General features: G+C 34.0%; 1 protein-coding gene across 2 annotated transcripts in view; it reads right to left on the reverse strand.

Moving 5' to 3' along the window:
- Positions 1-18,136, reverse strand: part of Snx27 (sorting nexin 27) — a 59,008-nt gene extending 40,872 nt beyond the window's left edge. Inside the window, exon 1 of one of the 2 annotated variants that reach the window (XM_085946129.1) lies at positions 17,834-18,136. In XM_085946129.1, coding sequence (XP_085802255.1) covers positions 17,834-18,105 — 272 coding nt within the window. In that variant the 5' untranslated portion in view covers positions 18,106-18,136. Of the gene's footprint in view, positions 1-851; positions 1,036-17,833 lie in introns of those variants that run through there. The other variant, XM_085946130.1, reaches the window with a different exon arrangement.
- Positions 18,137-22,105: the final 3,969 nt, after the last annotated feature.

The raw sequence follows: 22,105 nt of genomic DNA on the forward strand, positions 1-22,105 counted from the left end.
AAATGAAGTTATGACAATACCAGGGAACTCAGAAATAATGGCAACTGAAATACCTGACGGGTGTGGAGATACAGGCAACCGATCTCGAGCGTGGAAGAATATGGGATGAACTTAAACACATGTTAAAAATACGCCTGTATTTCGTTCTATCAACTGCTCTCGTTTGATGCACTGACGCTCATTCAATATTGGTGTATTTGAAATTGCAACACACACTATTGCACGTCTATGATGTGTGGTTCATTTTCATAGGACACTCACACATTCAAAACCCTGCGTCAAAGTGTATTGAGTTATAGCATATCGGAATTATTTTTATTAATCTGTTCCGTAGTCAAGTCAAAGTAACCTAAGTATCATCAAGGGAAAACTGCTATTGTTTTTTGACTCTAACAGAGATTCTTAATTTTCTATGGATAGCAGCAATTCAACCATATCATTAAAAACGTTGTTTAGTGTAATAATTGTTTTTATAAAATAAAAGCTTTAATAAAAGTGCCTATAATTCCCTCTACTATATATCGTCTTTGTTCTGGCAGAACACACTAACTGGAGAATACTAGTTTTGAGTAATTTGACTTTGAAATTGTTAAAATGTTTGCAATAATGGTCAATCGTGTGAGTTTATTAAATAATCGTAAAAAGGGTGACTTTAAAATAAAGACTTTATTTATTAAGAAGGTTTCCAGACGGTAAAGTTTGAAAAAAGGAACATTTTGGTACTAACTCAATATGTAATTTTTTCGAATTAGTGTTTTCTGCCAGAACAGTGACGATATACATACTTAGTAGTTCAAACTTTTTTGATTGTAGATAGGTATACAATAAAATTATAAAAAAAAATACAGTACCGAGGAGGGAGGATCGCTGCAGATTGACGATATGTGACCTTTGGCAGGAAACTCGCAGGATGGCACACGCTGTGCAGTTGGCTCAACATCTTGACGGATCACTCATTGACGATGACGTCCATAACAACGAAACGCATATATGTGTCACCACAAACAAAACTTCAAAATTTAACGTTTGCTCTAAGCAATAATCTCAGGTCGTCTATTGAATTAAAAACATTGTCGTATTTATTATTAAAAAAATATACATTATATAGATAACATTAGATTCCAATGTACGTTTTTATAATCTATCGATAAAGTAGCACAATGATTACTATATATTTATCAATTGATTGATTATTATTTTTTAATTAATTACATACTTCGTGGCACAGAATATTATGTAGGTACATTTCTGCCATACAGTGGCGAGGGGTGGACATAAATATAGTGCACACTAAACTTTGTCAGTCATACGTATTTTGTTTTCATTTAACTAAGACTACAGTTTTCAGATAGTATTGGTTAGTTTTAAATTTCAATTATAGCCTGCCTAAACCAAAATTGAATTCAGGAAGTGGAAGTTGTCTAGTTGACTTCCCGGATGGTGCATAATGTTTATGCGTTATTTCCGATAGTAGAAAAGACAATTTTATTATTAAAAACTAGAATTATAATATGTCACAAATCACAATATCGCTTGGTTACAAACAAGTAAATTACCATACCTACTATTATTCCAATGAGCAAATTCTAATGGGTAACCCAACTGTCACCAAAAAGCGAAAGTTGTTTGTCACGTGTGTACCACTCGGACAAAGAGTTTTTCTAGGATTTCTTAGCTTGTTATACAAGCCATTTACTTATATTAAACATTATTATTGTTTTAATATTTTTAAAAAGGTGTCAGTTCGATGATTGGCACTCCAAAATATTCTCTATAAAATCATACCATGATGAAACAAGTTATGCACCACTGAACAATATAATTTTATGATTCGATAAACTGATAAAACGAATCATCGCCAAAGAAGTAAAAATAATGTGATGATTAAAGTAATCTCAGAAAATGCACTCGATATATTTCACATTTTACATAACTATGTCAATCAGTGGCGAAGGGTGGAGGTGGGCTGTTAAGATCCCACATAAATAGTGCACATTGTACTTTGTTAGTCTTACGTATTTGTTTTTATTGAACTAAAACTACAATTTACAGATGTCAGTTAGTTTTTAAAAATCAAATAAACCCTGCCTAAAACAAACCATGTAGTTTTGGTATATTTTAGGCGATCCGATAAAATTGTGCACACTTATTTGTTTTCGTTGAATTAGAAATACATAATATCAAACATGTTGTTGGTTATTTTTTAAATTCATTAAGCCCTCCCTCCCTAATTCAAATTATAATAGATAAAAAAATATTATTTTATTTATAAAATATCCAAACTTATGTATGATTTAATGGCATAATTTTAGATATTTTATAGATAGACGAGTATTTTTTGACTACTATCTAGTATGGTTTGGTTTTCGCATTGTTTAATTGAATTGTAAAAACTAACCAATGCCATCTGTAAATTGTAGTCTTAGCTTAATGAAAACGTATATACAGCCTACCTCCACCCTTCGCCACTATTGTCAATTTCTTATACGTTCACTTTTAAATGTCACATTCGTTCGAACCGATGCATGGATTACTATTAACAAGTCCAGCACAACGAAACTATTAAAAAATAATTTAAAAAAAATACATTTAAATATCTTTATTGCGTTGTCATAAGCATTCACGTATTTTTTTCGTTAATATATAATTATTTTATAAATAAAAAAACACTTATGTACGTGCGAAATGAACATAGTCTTTTGATATTTGCAAACTCGGCCGCAGTGATTGCAAGGAGTCGAAAAAAACGTATTTTATAGTTGGGGCCCGCGAACAGATTGGACCCGCAAAACGGACAATAAACGAGAATTCCAAACGCCCAGGTAAGTGTCGATCGCGAACTGGCGATTCTCAAAAATTATCAAAAACATATAAGCATTTTAATTAAACCAGTTTTGATAAAAACAGTGATATTATTGATAACCAAAAACAAAATTATGATAATATGACGAAACAGGCGGGAGCAGTATGAATATAAATTACATTACGACGGCTAGACATTGCCAAAAATCGCAAAAAAATAACACTATATGTTTCGGGGACGATTCGGACATGGGGATATTACTCCAGGGGTTGCGGAAGTCCGTCCCTCCCATCGCTCATTATCGCACCGTGATAGACGATTTGTAACGTGTGCGCTTATGAGGTCGTAAGTATCGGGTGCGAATCCGGGCTCTGAAAAACTCACGTGTTGTTTTTTGTCAGAATGGTCCCACTAGTTTGAGTAAGTGGCTAACATCCATTTCTCGTCAAAAATCTATTAAGAAACCTCTACGTGGGGCAGTAGCGAAGGGTGGAGGTAGGCTGTTAATATCCGCCATAAATATTGCACATTAAAATTTGTTAGTCATACGTATTTTTTTTATTGAACTAAGACTACAATTTACAGATGGTAGTGGTTAGTTTTTAAAAATCAATTAAACCCTGCCTAAACCAAATCATAATAGTTTTGGTATATTTTGGGCGATACGACAAAATCGTGCACACTTTTTCATACATACTTATTTGTTTTCTTTGGATTAAGAATACATAATATAGCACGTGTTGTTGGTTCAGGTTCATTTTTTTTAAATTCATTAAGCCCTGTCTAAACCAAAGTATAATAGATAAACAATATTATTCTGTTACTATTATGGCTTGGTTTCGCAGGGTTTAATTGAATTTTAAAAACTAGCCACTGTAAATTTCAGTCTTATTTCAATGAAAACAAATACGTATGACTGACAAAGTTTAGTGTGCACTATTTATGTCGGACCGTAACAGCGTACCTCCACCCTTCGCCACTGTCGTGAGGCGGTCTGTCCATTCCCAGGCAGATATATCTACATTATTTGTATTATAATGCCAATGTTTGATTCCGGTCAAACATATTTCGGATTCGAAATTTCATTTAGATTTTTCAACAGTTATTATTACAAATTATAATCATAAGGAGTAAAACCCACTTAATGGAGCGAGTGGGGCTCTCGCGCAACATTTCACAAGTGGCGTGTAAATCATCGAAAATACAACGTAATCAAATACGCCAGCGCACACTGGATTTGACGACGCATTGTGCCCGCCTGCCCCATGAGTCACCGTTATGTGGCTTTTCAGCCGGACGAATTAACGAAAATACAACGTAGTCCATTCATTGAACACGGCGAGCAAAATCACGCTCTGGAAGCGTCGTCGATAGACGGGCGAGAAGCCATTATTTAATAACAGAGAACTCATTGTTTAGTTATTGCGTAATTACAAGCCCCGAGAAATAATATAATATTTTTATTGCTTTGATATGAGAGACGCTGGTAATAATAATTATGTTGTGCTTCTTGGGCCCCTTATTACATAGGTGAAGGGTAATGCGCGGGTGGGAGGGGGCCTACTCAGTAGTGAGCGCACCGAACGCATTTTTGGTGGGCTTTATGGCTTGATTTGAAAAGTTTTATTAATCGTGAACACATTAGCTGCCACGGGGACTGAGGAATATCACACCCGAAAATAATGACAAGATAAATTTACGCGTTCAGAGTACCTAACACATTGTTATAGGACGTCTTGCTTGGGCGGAATTCAACAGGGAAGGATAAGGAATCTACTATCGTGTGTCCACTTTATTATACTACACAATGATACTACTTCGCCCAAATTCGATACCCCTGATAATGATGAATTAATACAAAAACAATTAATGTGATGTATATAATGTACAATAGCTATCACAAAAACAGTTTCATACAATACATTACACGTATCAGCATTCTACGTCACTCCATATCGTCACCTCTATAACCTTTATAAAGTAAAAATGATAACCAGAAAATTTGCACGTCATGCACGACGAGTTAAACAATAACATTAATATTTAATCACAATTTAAAGACGTTGAAGAAAACCCTAAGACTAAAGTGTTATGAGAGTGAAAAAGACTACTACGACAAAGAATTTAAAAAGCTGAAAATTATGTAGCATCGCAGATTCGTTTATAGCACATTGCTCGCATTAGTCAAAAACCGCGAGCAATTTAACCACAATATAGGTATTGGAGATTCACTCAAACAATCAATTACAATTAAAAGATATTAAAAAATTAAGCTCCGAAACTTGAATTTATTATTTTGTTGAGCCGACGGCTCTGGGTTCGGTTCCCGATGAGGTAACTATACATTTATCTGATTTCTTCAAAGCCTAGGTGTTTGTGCGATTGTTTCACATCTACTACCTACTACACTACTGTTTTTAGAATTTAAATTCAATGCTCATATAGTACCATCAGTCGATAGTAGCACTTTTGTGTATTATACAAATGGACCATTTCAAACACGAAATATGTTTCGACTTGTACTAAAACCAAAACATTTACATTAAGCCGGCTCTCACATCAAAATTCGCCTCGCCTGCAACGTGTCGAATACGTCGATATAACGACATCGTTATTCACAAATCACATGTTGCCAAATGGAGCTCCGCAAATTGGTCGAATGCGACTGTTTAGTTTGAAAAAAAACATCTGCTATTGCAATCGACAATTTGCATGCTTCTCGGGCTCCGAGTCGAAAACGCTAGGTCGCATACAAACACATACGAATTGGTCATTCCTGTACCGGCTCGCCGACCGCCGCATCCAAATATCTATACGTTACGAAGGTCACGTGCGACTGTCGCTATGTAGATCTGCGCGGTCTTCATATGCAACACCGGATCGCCGTTCTTGGAAGGTTTGATTTATGGCTGTGCGGCAGACGAGGCGAGTTTAGATGTGAGAGCCGGCTAAAAGAACGTAGTCGCATGCGACATGACAGATCGCGTATGTCATACGTGCATAGTCAAAACAGCTATCAAAGATGGCGGCTATAAAACAACAATACAGACATAAAACGTTGCAAAATCCACGAAGAGTTGATCTGCATCACCCAGTTTAAGAAGCGGTGGCGTTATGGGCTTCTGGATCGTATGTGCACCGGCAAATCGACAAAATAAAATGGAGATCGAGGTAAACATGAAAACAAATACATTTGGGGGTTTTCCTTTCTAAATAGTTGTTACGACAACAAATTCGGTCATTGTCCATATTCCGAAGGACTACCATAGGTCAGGGGTCGGCAGATTTACAACACAGAAGAACCTAATATGAGTACAGAAACGATTTTTATATTTTCAAGAGACATATATTTTTTGGCTTTGGTGACAGCATAGAAATACTGGCCATGGTTACAAGCGTTATCTACAAACCAGGAGCCATGTGACTCTCCCGAGCACCATTGCCAGTTTAACATTTTTCTTGCCAGATCTAACATTTTTTTAATAGGAAAAACACGCATCTGGCGTACGACTTTACAACTAGCGTTTTTCGACACCGCAAACAGTTCAAAATTTCTCACTAAAAAGATTGCTTGAAAATCAACACGCTGGCCCTCGTACGTTATAATGTCTTACCAAATAAATTAAATAAATGTAACATACGATATTTTTTTTACTATGTCCGATCCTAGGAAGATCATATTATTGGCTTTGTATTAATAAGATTTTTGTTTTAGGAGAAATTGAAGTGCTAGTTCTTAGACATTTTTTTTTTAATTACAAGACAATCTATCTTTTTTTTGCCAACTAGCTTATTTTCTTACTCTGTCTAGCATATTTTTATCAACGCTGCTCGCGAGCCCCGATTATCCCGGCCATAAGTGATGACCAACTTCTACCAATTCACCAATCCACATCTCGATAGAAACAAGTTAAACAATCAGATAATGAATATTATAATTATTATGTTGTAGTTTTTGTTGAAAAAGACAACGTATACACATACAGCCGGAGGATTGCCATGTGGATTACGATAAACTGACTCATTCTGCTTTTTTTAAAAAGGAACTTTTGGTGCATGTGGCGAAATACATTACGACAATGTCATATAACCACGTCGGGTAGGTGTTCAATGGTCATGGAGTCATCGACACATATTAATGACTGCAGCTACATGAACAAAATAAATAGGATTTCATGAATTTCATATAATCTTTAGTCAGGATAAAATAAATAATATCATGCTAATTATTATAGATATCGTTACTTTTTGCCATAATACGTATAGCAACAAATTCTTGGATTAAAATTGTTTTATATATCCGATTCTTTTTTTTAGAACACTATTTTCTTTCCTCTCTTTTATTGTACTACATCTTTTTGGCTACGTGTTAAAACTGTGAACTAACATGCTCCGCCCATTTTTAACCGCATTGACATTATAAACTAAAAGCTCCTCCCATTTAGTGGACAACAGCGCCTAGAAGCATAGCCAAGAAGATGTTGTCGTACAGTAGTCAAGTATTTAAAAAGGTAAATCACCATTTCAGTGAAACTATATACGCCACTGCTAACATTATACTGTACTACGTCAGTCAGTGGCGTGCGGTCTATATATTATGCTGTATATGCGCGCATCATCATAAGTAATCGATAAGGTAATAATAAATATTTATTATACATATATATAGTTATAATGTTAGGAATCGAAAGTTATTTCAGAAAAATCCGTAAAAAGTAAAAGACTATTATTGATTGCTAAGGGGATGGACCTAGCAACTAAATTATTAATCTATACGTGCGTTACTATGGAAATCAAAATGAAATATCAAAATGACATTTCAGTATTCTAAATTTGTTTGTTTTTTATTTACTTTATATTATCAAGTACAAGTTTGAGCATATTGAGCATACTAATTCAACATAAAATTTAAAAACGTTGTATTTATCTTGTAATTATTATATCTAAGTGTTTAGATAAGATTTATACAATATAACTATTGCATTGGCAAAAAAGTTTGATTGTCGCCGTAACAGCGACAGTGCGTCTACTGGCAGGGGCCGTGAGATAGTGCAGAATGTTGCATTACGGCTATTCAGCCACACACCGCGACTGAGTGCATAACGCAGGGACGGCAGGTGCAAGCCGAGGCCCTCCGCTGCTTCTTGTTACTCCTTCGTCAAAGCAACAAGTACCTCAACTGCTTGACTACTCGCATAACCAGTTATCAGCGAAAGCCGCTCGCCAAACAGTTAAAATATGTACTATTACTTGCAAAGAGTCGTAACGCTATGATTAACATTATCCTAGCGCCTTTGTCTCGTTTGGACGAACAATTTAACTATACCAAGAGCTTTATGCAATTTAAGGCTATACTTCAGCTGGGGCACGGTCTAAGGCCCGTTTCAGACGGGACACCGGTGTCGTGCTCGTATATAATAAGGCATTTGTATTCGAATAAAAGAGCCTTTGTACTATGTTTATGAACGCCCCAGAGCTAATGAGTCAACGGATAATTTTGCGTTATAAATTAGAACATAAAACCTACTGCGGTAACAAAAACAAGTGTATCGGCGGCTTGAGAATGTAGCGGCCGACGGAAAAGTGTACCGAACACGCGTTGAATCATTAGGTCTAGGGCTTTCATAAACATAATACAAAGGCCTCCTATATTATATCGAGCGCGACACCGGTGTCCCGTCTGAAACGGGCCTAAAACGATCGTGACTACGCGACGTGAAGATTGTCCAAACGACGCGAGCAGAACAAAACATAATTTGTCATAAAAATTCAACATGCGTCCATTTAATGTTATGTTTATTGTTCTATTAGTATCTAATAATAATAATATATTCATTGACGTTTTATTTTTCAAGTAAATGGGTAACGTTTTTTAGTCATATTTACACGATTTAAGAATTAATTCCCCCGACGCCATCACAAAACAAATTGACGTGTTCACAGCTCGACTTTCGCTCTCCGATTGGCAGCGAGTCCGAAATTTCGTCGCAGCTATAGTTGAAAATTATTAGCCGTTTCACTGAAATATGCTCTTGTATTAGACAATTAGACCGTTGACATTTTTGGTACATTTCTACTGTGCTCGACTTGATGTTCGGTAACAAGTTGACGGATTGGAATAAAAACATGGCGATATGATTATAGCCGCAATCTGCGTTTTCACTTTTTTACACGAATGACATACGCGTTTGACATAAATTATTAGAGATTATACCTATAATATCTAAACCAGGGGTTCCCAACTGGTCTGTGATCAGGGGCACAATTGTAGGTTAGAATATTATGCGACGAGCAGATTTTTATATCTCTATATATATAAAAATCTCGTGTCACGATGTTTGTGGTCGAACTCCTCCGAAATGGCTCGACCGATTTTTATGAATTTTTTTATGTATATTTGTTAGGTATGAGAATAGGTCAACAAGTATATTTCATACCGCTAGATGATTAGGGTATCTCTATCCAGAAAAATTTTCTTTTATTTTTTTGACAATTTTTTTTTTGTATTTTTTTTATTATTTGGCATAAAAAATACCTATAACCTCAAATTTTCACTTTCCTACCCCCATCCTCCCATTTTTTAATCGCGATTTTATTATTTTTGTATGAAAAAATTTAACCGTCGTTCGTATTTCAAACAGAACGAAATTATTTATGTTGTTGAATGACAGATGGCACTACGTCCGAGAAGAATTCAAGAGAAGCGTCGCGTCATTTTGACATTTCATTCGGCAAATCACAACGCAGTGCGTGCAAAATTTTGTACGATTTATTTTAATTTATCTATTTTTATGTGCGTGTATTACAGTGCACAATGCCAGCAAGACGCAAGGGGGGCCATTTGGGCCGTCGAACGAATAAAGCAACAAACATGCGAAATAGTAGAGTAGAAAGAACAGACGAACAAATCCAACAAGATAACAAAAACGTGCGTGTAAGCATGTCGCAATTGCGTGCATCTCAATCACAAGAGGCACGAGCTGAACGAAATCAACAACGACAATTGGAACGGAGCGAAGCGCGCCGGTTCGTAGTTAACACACGCACAGAAAATGACCGACAACGCCAACAAGTACATCGAACATTTACATCCGCTTCGTTCCTTCGTCTCGCATTCGAGTACGAGCCAGATATTGAATATTCCGCTCATCCGAAAGTGCTGATTGGTGCTATGGACAAAGAATGTCCCCATTGTCATGCGCTCAAATTCAAACATGAGTCAGCCGGGATGTGTTGCGCATCAGGAAAAGTGCAACTACCAGAAATTGAGATACCACCAGAACCATTGAACAGCTTGCTCATTGGCACGGTTCCAGATTCAAACCTGTTCCTGAAGTCCATTCGCACATTCAATTCATGCATCCAAATGACTTCGTCCGGAGCAACAGAAATAGTTCACAATACTGCGGCAAATGGTCAACAATTCCATTCTACGTTCAAAATCAAAGGTCAAGTATACCACAAAGTAGGCTCATTGCTGCTAATGCCAAACGAACCACATACATTTTTACAAATCTACTTCATGGGCGCGGCGGTGAGGACATCAATCATGTGGATGCACGTTGCGGCTACAATAGCCTCAATTCGCCTAATGCCAGGCGTCTGTTGAATGAGCACAATGAATTATTGAAATTCTTCAAAGCACACATGCATGAATTGCAAAGTGACAATCACGCTATTGTCATCAATCCTGATAAAATACCAGCTGGAGAGCACATACGTCGATTCAATGCGACTGTTGTTGACGACATTGCTGGAATCATGGTTGGCGACCGCACATCGACGCGAGAAATCGTGATTCGAAGAAGAAACAATAATCTGGAGTTCATCGCTGACACACACCGTTCATACGACGCTCTCCAATATCCGCTAATTTTCTGGAAGGGACAAGACGGATATTGCATAAACATTAAACAACTAGATCCTGTCACAGGTAATTCATTCATTATGAACATCATTACTCATTTTGAATTGAGAAAATTTTGTTTTTCAAGAAAAGTTGATGTTTTTTGTTTTTATCGGCGGTCATCGTCTACAGTGCTCTATTCCTCTTTCTGTCATAGATCCCATCCCCACACACTTACGATACATTCGTTACTTTTTATTTAACAACCAAAATATTCACTAGAAATAATTTATATGGCAGAACAACGTTTGCCTGGTCAGCTAGTATCTATATATTAACTGAATAACATAAAATTTGCTGAACGGGTGATTAACACAACAGCGGTTAATTTTATTTAATATTATTGTAATACTTAATATATTTGTGAATGTTTTGTCTCCCTTTTTTGAATTTGGTTATTTTAAATGTCTGTTGTATTTTATTTGTCAGTTTAATTTTATTTTTATCAGTTGAAACCGATACAATTGTTTAATATAAAAAGTGGATTCAGTACAAAAAATGTGTTTCATTAAAATTATTAATATGTAGGTACAATGAATTTCCACCATGAATTATTGATAATAGTATTTTTAACGTGGGGGACTCAAAATCAGTCAGTGCCTTGGGTTTCCAATTTTTTAAACCCACCATTAGGTACATGTATCTTTAAATTTTATTAGTAAGTAGTTAAGTGTGTATTTTAACAAAAACTAGGGGAAAAAATTGGAAGTGGTCTGAAAGCAAACGAAACGTACACCGTGTTAGTGGCAATGCAGGCCCGGATTTGACATATACGTCGCTGAAGATTGGTTTGTCGAATAGACCAAATGTCAAATGTTCAGGAGACGAAAAACAAATTTGATTATCCTATATTTAAATACATGAAGGTATTTAAATTGTTATTTTTATATGTTATTATATGCTGTAATCATTACAAAGCAATTTAAAGAAAAGGGTGGTTATGGTCCATTTAGATACAAAAAATCATTCTGCATTCAAAGGTCGATTTCGACAAAATAGGATATTCGACAAACCATTCTTATAGCGACGATAAGGCTGAAGGGGCTGGCTGCCCATGGCCCCCGGATCCCAAAACACTATGAGCATCATTAAAACAAAGTTTTGATCGGTGGCGTTCTTATGGCCCCAATGACATTTATTATGGCCCCTTCAAATAGTGTAAACGCGACCCTGTTATGTCTAGTCACAAAATAAGAATATAGAACAATTATTGTAGACATGAAAATTAGGCCGTTTAACTTTTAATTAATCAGCTGGCAACGTAATAAATAAATAAATAAAATCCTCTGTAGTACGATGTCATTCAGCATGAACGAAGATTGTGGTTTTTGTAAGATAAATAGCAAAAAAACAAGAAAGGGATAAACAAATAAATAATACGCGAAGAAAACGAGGCAATTCGCTCTCTGTGGCAATACTGGTAATCCCCGAACACAAAGGATCTTTTTTCTCGATAAGCCGATTTTGGCCGAAAGAATATAATAATATTTTCGTCGATATTCTGTAAGTACTTCTAGCTTCATACTTTGTGATTCCACGTTACATATTATTATTATTATATTGCGCCGAATTTACGTAGAATCTCATAACCCGCGATATTTTAACATTTAATACTATTTTCAAAGAAATAATATTCAGTATTAAACCTCCCTAAGTCCTACCTAGAATATATTTGATTATTTACTTATTACTCGGTTTTATAAGATTATTACATTTATTACACACCGACAACAAATAAATAAATATATTACAATATGACTTAGTGAACCGGAAGACTAAAATGAATTGCATACCTAAAACAGCACTTTCAAACTTTTTCATATTCCCAGTAGACCATTATTATTATACTAATTAATGTTGATGAAAAAAAAAAGGTATTATTTATAATCATCACCCTATCTTTTTATTGATTGTACGACATCGGAATATTCTTTCAACACGTTTTTTACTTTAACTTTAATTTCCAATAAATTTCCAATCAAAAAATGTAAATAAATGTTATTAAAATGTGCAAAACCAACGAAATAAAACAAGCATTATAACGTCAATAACGATCGCTGTTAGCATTTCTCGTTGTTATAATGAACAACGATGTATCGCTGTTTTAGCATTCGTCGATAGTGTTTTCTTAAAAATACAATTCGCGTTATAGACAGACATATTTTGGGTAGTTAGCGATATTTTCAATCAACGAATTAATTGAAAATTTTACCTTCAGAAGCAATATTGAGACCCGTATTTATTTCTAACGAGCTGCTGGTTGAAAAATTTCTGTACAGTATCTCCTGTATTTTTAATCCTGTATGTATTTTAATATGCTAATCGAATATTTACTATCAATGTGGCTGGCATGTACGGAGTTTGTCTAGTTCCAGAAATATCTTGGGATTATAACTACATACTTACTTGTATGTTTAGTACATTTCCGAATTACAAATTTGTTGTATTTGGCGTATTAAGGGGGGACATGCTCAGCGTAGGTCAAAATGGAGCTTTTATTGCATTTTCAAAGTATGATCCTGGACATTCCTTAAATGTTGTAGATAATCTATTTATATAATTTTGAAGCCTTATTATCCTTTATATTTATTATAAACATTTGATGACTGCATAAACTATTTTTATTACATAAAATAGTATTCTTTTAAACCTCTCGCTCTAATGTTTTAGAATATAGTCATATTTCAGTACATACATGTGCAGTGGTGTTAAGATTTTTTACATTTATTAATTTTTAAATGCATTTATAAAACCATTAGTATAATTTATGTCGACATTATTATAGTGAAATATTTACAATAAAAAAAATATATATTGATAATCTCTGTGATCCCAAATTTTACAAGAATTAGGCATTTTACTATTCAAAAAATTGGCAAGATTAACACATTTGAAGATAATTATAAAGATACTAATTATAAGCTATGTCTTTGACCATTCAAGTGAGATAAACATCCTACGAATAGTGATTGCTTTGTAATAATTATTGACCTAAGAATAAGGTAGTGTTGTTTTTAAATACGCCATTTCTTTTGGCATTGTCCAGTGGTTAAGCTACAACATACGGCCGTAGGCATAAATTGACAAACTATAATTGAAGTAGGGAGTAAAATGATGTTAACGTGTGTGTTTTTTTTTGAAAATGCAATAAAAGCTCCATTTGGACCCACGCTGAGCATGTCCGCCCTTAAATTATGTTTATTTTCGCGGACCTAAACTATTGTGAACAAAATCTGAACTGATGTAATGAATAGTGTTGATCGGTGATTGGACGTTCAGAAATGAAGTGATATCCGATTTAGACGGTCCACGTAATGTCTATCTATCATCGTGGCAATTAAAATCCTCTGGGATTGGTGACACTGTCACGAAATGGTTCAGTAATACGACCGAAGTCAGACAGGGTTGTGTCCTTGCTCCGTTTCTCTTCATCATCCTCTTTGACTTCATACTACGGAAGTCAATACTACTTGACCAATGCATATTTGTTACCCCCACGGTGAAGCTATCGAGCAGTGAAGCAGTGGGTCTATTCTATACTTATCGACCGCTAAAGTGATAAAGTGATAAATATTATCAAACTTAGGGTAGGGTTGTATCAACGTATTAGCACTTATTGTAATGTAATTGTTGCAATAAGTGCTATATTTAAGCAGCACCTCTCTTGGCTGTGATAAAATTTAGAGCGAGATAGACAGTTTTGACTATTTAGACGGCTAACTTATTGTAACAATTATAATACTTCAATACAAATATGTAATAAATACTATCACTTGTCTTTATCCCTTTAGCAGTCGATAGTCGCCTTGTGTATAGAATAGACCCGCTAGAATACGCCTATGACGCTGTCACATTCGACAACTCAATCGAGGAAATTCAAGAGACAATAGACAGGCTGCATGACAACTCGTCTCGCGTTAGTTTGAAAATCAACGCGAAAAAACCCAACGTTTTGTGCAATAGCACCTGTCCTGATCCAGATTTCTCTCTGATTAGCGACGGCCAAACAACGAGAGCGTCGACAGCTTCAAATACCTGGGCATCACACAAACTAAAATGTCGCATTCGAGCAGTGTGCGGAGGGTACATTACGTAAATATGTGTTTACTAACAAAATCACATCGACATATTCAACATATTGCAGTTGAGACGAGTTTATATGTGCGACCCGGCTTAGTCTTTTCCATATTATAAACGGCAGAAAGAATTAATGCGTTTGAGGTGCAGTATTAGAGGTGTATGTTCAGGATCCTCTGAGCTGTCTCATGAGTACTGAAAAGTTCATATTTGAAGAACTAATGATAAATGATAAAGTTTTCAGTTCCTTTGGCCATTTCACTTGGATTAGAAGAGGCAGTATCGAAGGGTGGAGGTAGGCTGTTAAGATCCGCCATAAATAGTTCACACTAAACTTTGTCAGTCATACATATTTGTTTTCATCGAAATAAGACTACAATTTACAGATGGTGTTAGTTAGTTTTTAAAAGTTAATTAAGCCCTGCCTAAACCAAACCATAATAGTTTTGGTATACTTTCGCCGATACGACGAAATTGTGCACACTTTTTCATTCCTACTTAGGTATTTGCTTTCGTTGGATTGAGAATGCATACCTACTATTCTACAAACTACCTATAATCAATGACATTACATTGCCTATAATAGATACAAAATCCTATTCAATCTATAAAATATCCAAAGTTGGGTATGTATAATTTAATTGCATAATTTTAGATATATTTTAGTATTTTTTGACTATTATCTATTATGGCTTGGTTTTCACAGGGTTTAATAATTGAATTTTAAAAGTTAACCAACAACATCTATAAATAATTATAGTCTTATTACATTGAAAACAAATATGTATGACTGACAAAGTTTAGTGTGCTCTATTTATGGCGGATCTTAATAGACTACCTCCACCCTTACGTAGGTATAAGCGGTAAAAGAAAAGAGTACCAGCAGTGGCGCACCCAGGGGGGGGGGGGGGCAGGCGGCCTTGGCCCCCCCCAAAATATGAAAATCATCAGAATGATTTTACACATTGAAATCGAAAGCCAATAAACTATACCTTGGGCTTAGACAAACAACACGGCAAAAAATGATTTGTAATTCTCTAGCACCCTTTTTAGTAAAATTTCTTAGATTTTAATTTCTAACACAAAAATTTCGAAACACTAATGTCAGGTTTTTTTAGAAACCCGTTCCCTAATGAAATTCTCGGTGTCCACCCGAATTTCGGAGTGATTATAGGTCATGGCTGGGGAGGGTTGACAATGCTCTAACCTGGGGGCCCGGGCTGTGGGGGGCCTGGCGTGTCGGGTTGACCAGATAAGTGAGATAAACACACATAATAAATTAGCTTTAAAAGTAAAAAAAGTCGCCTGCGGCGCTATTGTACTTCATGACTATGAACATTTTAATTTATAAAATTGTCCAATATATTTTCTGATTATTATGTGTCGATACTTGACAGCTTTATTATTAAAGTAGATGTATTGAAAATTGACAATAATTCACTGTATAAGTACCCTCAATTTGAACTAAAACACAATTTGAAAAACGTTAATGTAGTATTTCACACTGCCTTTAATCTAAGCGGTGGATAGGGGGCCCGTCAAATACCTTAGCCCAGTGGTCGGCAAACTCATTAGTCAATAGAGCCAAATATCAACAGTACAACGATTGAGATTTCTTTTGAGAGCCAAATTTCTTAAGCTTAAATTATATACGTAGGTAGTAAGTAGGTACACTGCTAATTTACTTAATAAACTTTAGTTAAAGTTTTAAGTCCTAATTAAGTTATAGGTAGGTACACTGAATAAAACTGAATATCATACGTAATAATGGTCTTATTTATTAATATAAATTATATTGTAAGTCAGGTATCCATAAAATTGAATCATGACAATGACTGACAAACTCAATGTGAATAATGGCCTTGCATCTCCTAATAAAGTTTTTATTAGATTAAGATATTATTTAAGTAATCTTTTAGCATACTAGGTACACACGTCCAGCATGGTTGCTGTTCACTTCCAATCCGCCAGTCGCTGATGACACGCTCAACGGTTACCGCCACTATGCCTCCAATTTAATAAAAACTAGGAGAAACTGTACAAATATATCGCCGTGTATTGTGAAAATATGTAAAAATATTTATATGAAGAAGAAAAAGAGCCTATGGGACTAATTTACATTCTCCTCCTTGGGCCCCCCCCCAATAATAAATCCTGGGTGCGCCACTGAGTACCAGTACGATCGAACCAATGTGACATGATCTTCACTGGTGTTGATAATGAGTCCAATGGCAACTGGACGAGAATTGGATGCAGAATATGAGCTTTTCTCTGATACCTAACAATATTGAAGAATTGGGTAATGATTGATAAGAATTATTTATTTGTTTTTTAACATCTTTCCCTAACATACTTGACTATTCACTTATAATTTGAACCCTAGTGATATGTAATACATTGGCCATAATAAATTGAAAATAGCATAATATTATTATCAACTCAATTTTAAACATGCTAACAAGAGACATTCGACGTGTAGTTTATTTTCGTGGTACCTACGTTAATTAATTCTAGATAGGTAGGTACTGTATTCACAGCCTACTAGGTAAGAAAAACTTCACAAGAACCTAAATAATTACCTGAAAAAATGAAATTACGTAGGTATCTAGATACATATTCAAAATAATATAAAATTAAAGGTTTTAATTTTTAAATGTAATTCCCACACTATATTGTATGGGTTTGTTGTTTTGTAAATAAGTTTGATTAATTTGATTTGTATTATCGATGTGGTGGTAGGTATTATCTGACAGCCAACAAATCATACACCTAGTTCCCAATGACACAAAACAATCGCAAAATAACAAAATAATTGAATATAATCGTATTAATTATTCTGTCCTATCATTTCCGCTTCGGCAATACGACAAAACTGCATAATATTATGAAAAGGTTTGCACAAAAGAGACAAAAACATAAGAATATATGGAGTAGTAGTTAAACGTTTGACATTTAACTCTCTAGCTGGCGAATGAAAAGTTGACAAATGAAAATCGAAAGTGGTATTTTAGAGGAGGGTTAATGTATTGGAGGGTAGTTTGACTTACACTTCTAATATTCGGTCTCCCTTCCTGATGCCAGCTTGTTCCGCAGCTCCTTGGTCCAGCACAGCACTGACATGTTGAAGAGGTGCGTACAGTTCACCGTTTATTGACCTCAACTGACCACCCTCAGACACCTGACCGCGCACATTAAAACCGAACCCAGTATCTGTTTTATAAATTGTCACACTACGGGGTCCATTAGGGGACATTATAAGCGTTCTACTGTTATTTTCGTTTCGAACACCTATGTTTTCGTCGGTTTCGGAATCCGCCATGTTAGATATCTGACATTCTTAAAACGGGAACACTAGCGCCAAGTTGGCCGTGTCAAATATCTTCCGTCAGAAAAAATACAAGGAACTGGTGTTGCTAATTTAGCTAGGTATAATATTTTGTATTTATCACAACATAATAATAATATTATAAGTATCTTCTTCTTTGGGACAAATCTAAACAGGTGAACATATTAAAAAATAAATTACGATAAATAAAAAGAGTAAATAATGAAATGGGCAAAAAACGGAGCAGACAAATAAAATGGCAACCCAAAGATATTAATGTTTCTGTTTTCCGAACATACCTGCTTCCGGTTTGCATGATTTGAAAGGGGCGGCGGCAAGTATATAAGCCGTGTCTAGTAGTTGATCCTATAACAGGGTTTCGGGCTGGAACCGGAAAAACGTGATTTTTGTCGGAAGGAAAACCGGAACCGATATATTATTTTTTAATTGAACCGAAACTAAAAAAATAACGGTTTGAAGCCCTGTTATAAATTGCCTCGATTGATGGTCTAATAAAATATGTAATTTCTTAGTTTATTATTAAAATTGATGTTGAAGATTTGTATGATCTTTGTGGCGAACGTGAACTTAATTAATATTAGGTATAATAGTGTTTTTTTTTAATTCAAAAATTATGTAAGTATGAAAAAAAATTGCTTTTGTAAGATTTCTAAAAAATATATGAAGTAGGTAAAGGTAATGAAATTGTTGAATCACAGAAAATTTACGGCAAACAAAAAATAACGTTAACTATTTTTTAATTCTTTATTACATTTTTATTTGCGTAATGGTTGCTCTATTATTAAGAAATTCAGTTGTATGGTATTAAAAATCTAAAATATTTCTATCAGTACTGTGCGAAAACATCTTCTCGGCTACGTAAGGGTGTCTTACTTTTTTCGAAAAAGATTTTTTCTATTGGCTGTATTATTTTCTCAGGAGTGTTTTCAGAATTATGGATGTTCAATAAGTAGAATATTACATTCTTAAATCTTGTGAATTATTCGTTGAATAAAAGAAATGGTTAATTAAATATCATTACATATTTCGTTGAATGCTGGTGTACGTAACTTTCAGCCATGGGCAGCTATTAATGTAGGTAAATTAAGAAAACAGTGTAAAATACGCTATCTACATCCTTTATTTAACCACGGTGTCTGGTTTATTCTGAAAAATCCAGATGTCTGTTAATTTTCTTGTAATAAAAAATTCTGGACAATTTTTTTTTTGGTGGACAAACTGATCGTATTGAGACAAAAAAGGAAGGTAGAGCTTTCGTCTCATTTTTTTTTAAATTGTAATACGCATCCAAATTAAAAGGTTGGAAACTTTAATTCATTCAAAGCAGTACTAAAATTCCATCAACAATGCTTATATGTTGTTCTTACATATTGGATTTATTCATAAATATAATAGTGAAATTCTTAATCCAAAGCATCGAAGACTACGATGACTTAAAATTGTAGTCCTGTCTGCCACCACTTCTAAAGCGCACGCCTGTAAGATGAACCCCACCTCCGGTGCCACACTTATTTGTCTTATGGCATAAACCCACTAATCAGTCATCTACATCAATTTGACACGAAAAACACACTAACCCAAGTTTGTGTTTTTTACCAGACCACATGTTGTAAGTTTTGACTTTCGGGTGTTTTTGATAAAAGAGAAATAATTTGATTTTCAAAAATATTCTGTTTCCCCCAATTGTAGAGATGGAAAACTGAGCTTTTAGTGCTTTAGAGTTTTTCCCAACACCTTTGAATCCTAGAGCACATTTTAAAGTATCGGTAGGGCGTATTTTTTTTTCAAAGCAAATTTATAGTAATTAATAAAATTCTGTCGCAGTCGAATAGTGGTGGGGGCACACAAATCGGTCAGTGGGCACGGGGTTGGGAATCCCTGTTTTAGACAGTCAAAAACACATGCATATTATGATTTTCTCAGGTTAGTGTTTTTGTCAGAACTGATATGATATTATAATAAGGATGAAATGAAAGTCATAGTGAATATATTACGCTTTATTTTCACACATACGAAAAACTTGGCATACAATGAAATCTATTTACAAATAATAAAAAACAGAGTTAATAATAATAATATGTCATCTAACTAACCTACGTGAACAAGTTTAATCAATGAGACTGAATAAAAACTCTCAACACAATATTTCATAATAATGTATTCACCTATTTAAAAAAAATGAAGCAATTTATAAAAAATAATCACTGTGAACTTCACTGTTATCAATAATTGTTATAACCTTTTTATATGCATAGATTTTTAAAGTTATCTTAAATAATTTTCATTTTCAAATAAATAAGCATTAAACTTGGAATATATTACGGGAATTTAACTAAATGGCAATTTTTTTTTTAAACAGGATACAACTTTACTGTTGACAGTTAAATGTTAGGTATAATTTTATCTTACAACTTGGGATTCTTTGAATAGTGTATTAAACTAAATATTTTTTCATATCATTGGAATTGAACTAATAATAATATGTAGTTAAATAGTTTTATTTACCGACAATTTTATAATAAATATTATTTAAACAACTCCCCAACAGTATTTTCAAGTCTCCTATATGCATATAGAAATGTTATAAAAACACTAATGCATAAATTCAACATCACAAAATTGATTGATATGACTTAAAATTTTAATACACATTGATATTATTATAATATAATATATATATAAAGTTATTAGAAGGTACAAAATATGGAAGTACATCAACATGTTCCAACGCTTTCATAATGAAAGAAAACAAGGAACTGAAAATTGCATAAATGAAAATATTATTTGGTCGTGTTATATTAGAAAAATTAATTATTTTTAAATTTACTACAACGGCAGCGAAATCCAGAACTATTTTACAACGTTTTTCTTAGCTCGTATTCTTATTTGTCCGGTACAAATCTTGCAATCGATTTTTAACTAACTTCCCGACTAGCTAGACATTTGAAACTTTTAGAATATATCAGAACACAATGCCATTGCATTCTTTTAATACTTTTAGCCATCTTTAAGTAGAATTTAATTAATTTTCAGTTAATTCTGTTTTGTATGAAAAGTTATTTCGTTACCATTATTGGTTGCTAGGGTCCTAGGAACTAAATTATTAATATATACGTGCGTTACTATGGAAATCAATATGAAATGACATTTTATTATTCAGTATTTCTATCAAGTACAAATTTTTTTGATTGTTTAAGCTAGTCAAGTCAAGTTTATATGATTCAACAGAAAATTTAAAAACGTTGTATATAAAAAGTTCTTTTTATCTTGTAATTATTTATTAATATAAATGAAATAACTAAATAGAATTGGGTCTCTTTTACAATGGAAACAATGGTGAACATATTTTTAACGTAATATTTAACATCATCTTTTGATTTGATATTTTGTAGGTAATATTTGAGTAAGATTTTATAGACATTACTTTGGGATAATAAAAGTGACAATCTTCTTCATGGGACAAGGCCGAGTGTTCTGTGTTTTAAATTATAATATTATTTTGTGAAATTGCAACTTTTGACAGATCATAACTACTTGGTATATCAACCAGTACTGTGAAATAGTGATAAGTAAATAATGGTATATTATGTAACATGTAAATTAAAATGGCAGGGACGTTTTAATTAGTAAATACAATTCACACATTTTTTCAATCACAGCCAAAAAACTGCATACACAAAAAAAAAACAGCCAGTTGAGTACAATAATTAATATTCCAAATTATTATATTCATAATACACTACATGGCAGTGGCGAAGAGTGGAGGTAGGCTGTTAAGATCTGACATAAATAGTGCATACTCAAACGTATTTGTTTTTATTGAACTAAGGCTACAATGTGTAGATAGTTCAAACCATACATAATTTTACATATTATATAGATAGAAGAATATTTTTTATCAATTACGGTTTGGTATATGGCATATTAATGAATTTGAAAAAACTAACTCAAACCATCTATATAATTTTTTTTC

Source organism: Rhyacophila brunnea, unplaced genomic scaffold, assembly GCF_057557595.1.
Source record: "Rhyacophila brunnea isolate RB1 unplaced genomic scaffold, BYU_Rbru_1.0 scaffold_19, whole genome shotgun sequence".
NCBI lineage: Eukaryota > Metazoa > Arthropoda > Insecta > Trichoptera > Rhyacophilidae > Rhyacophila > Rhyacophila brunnea.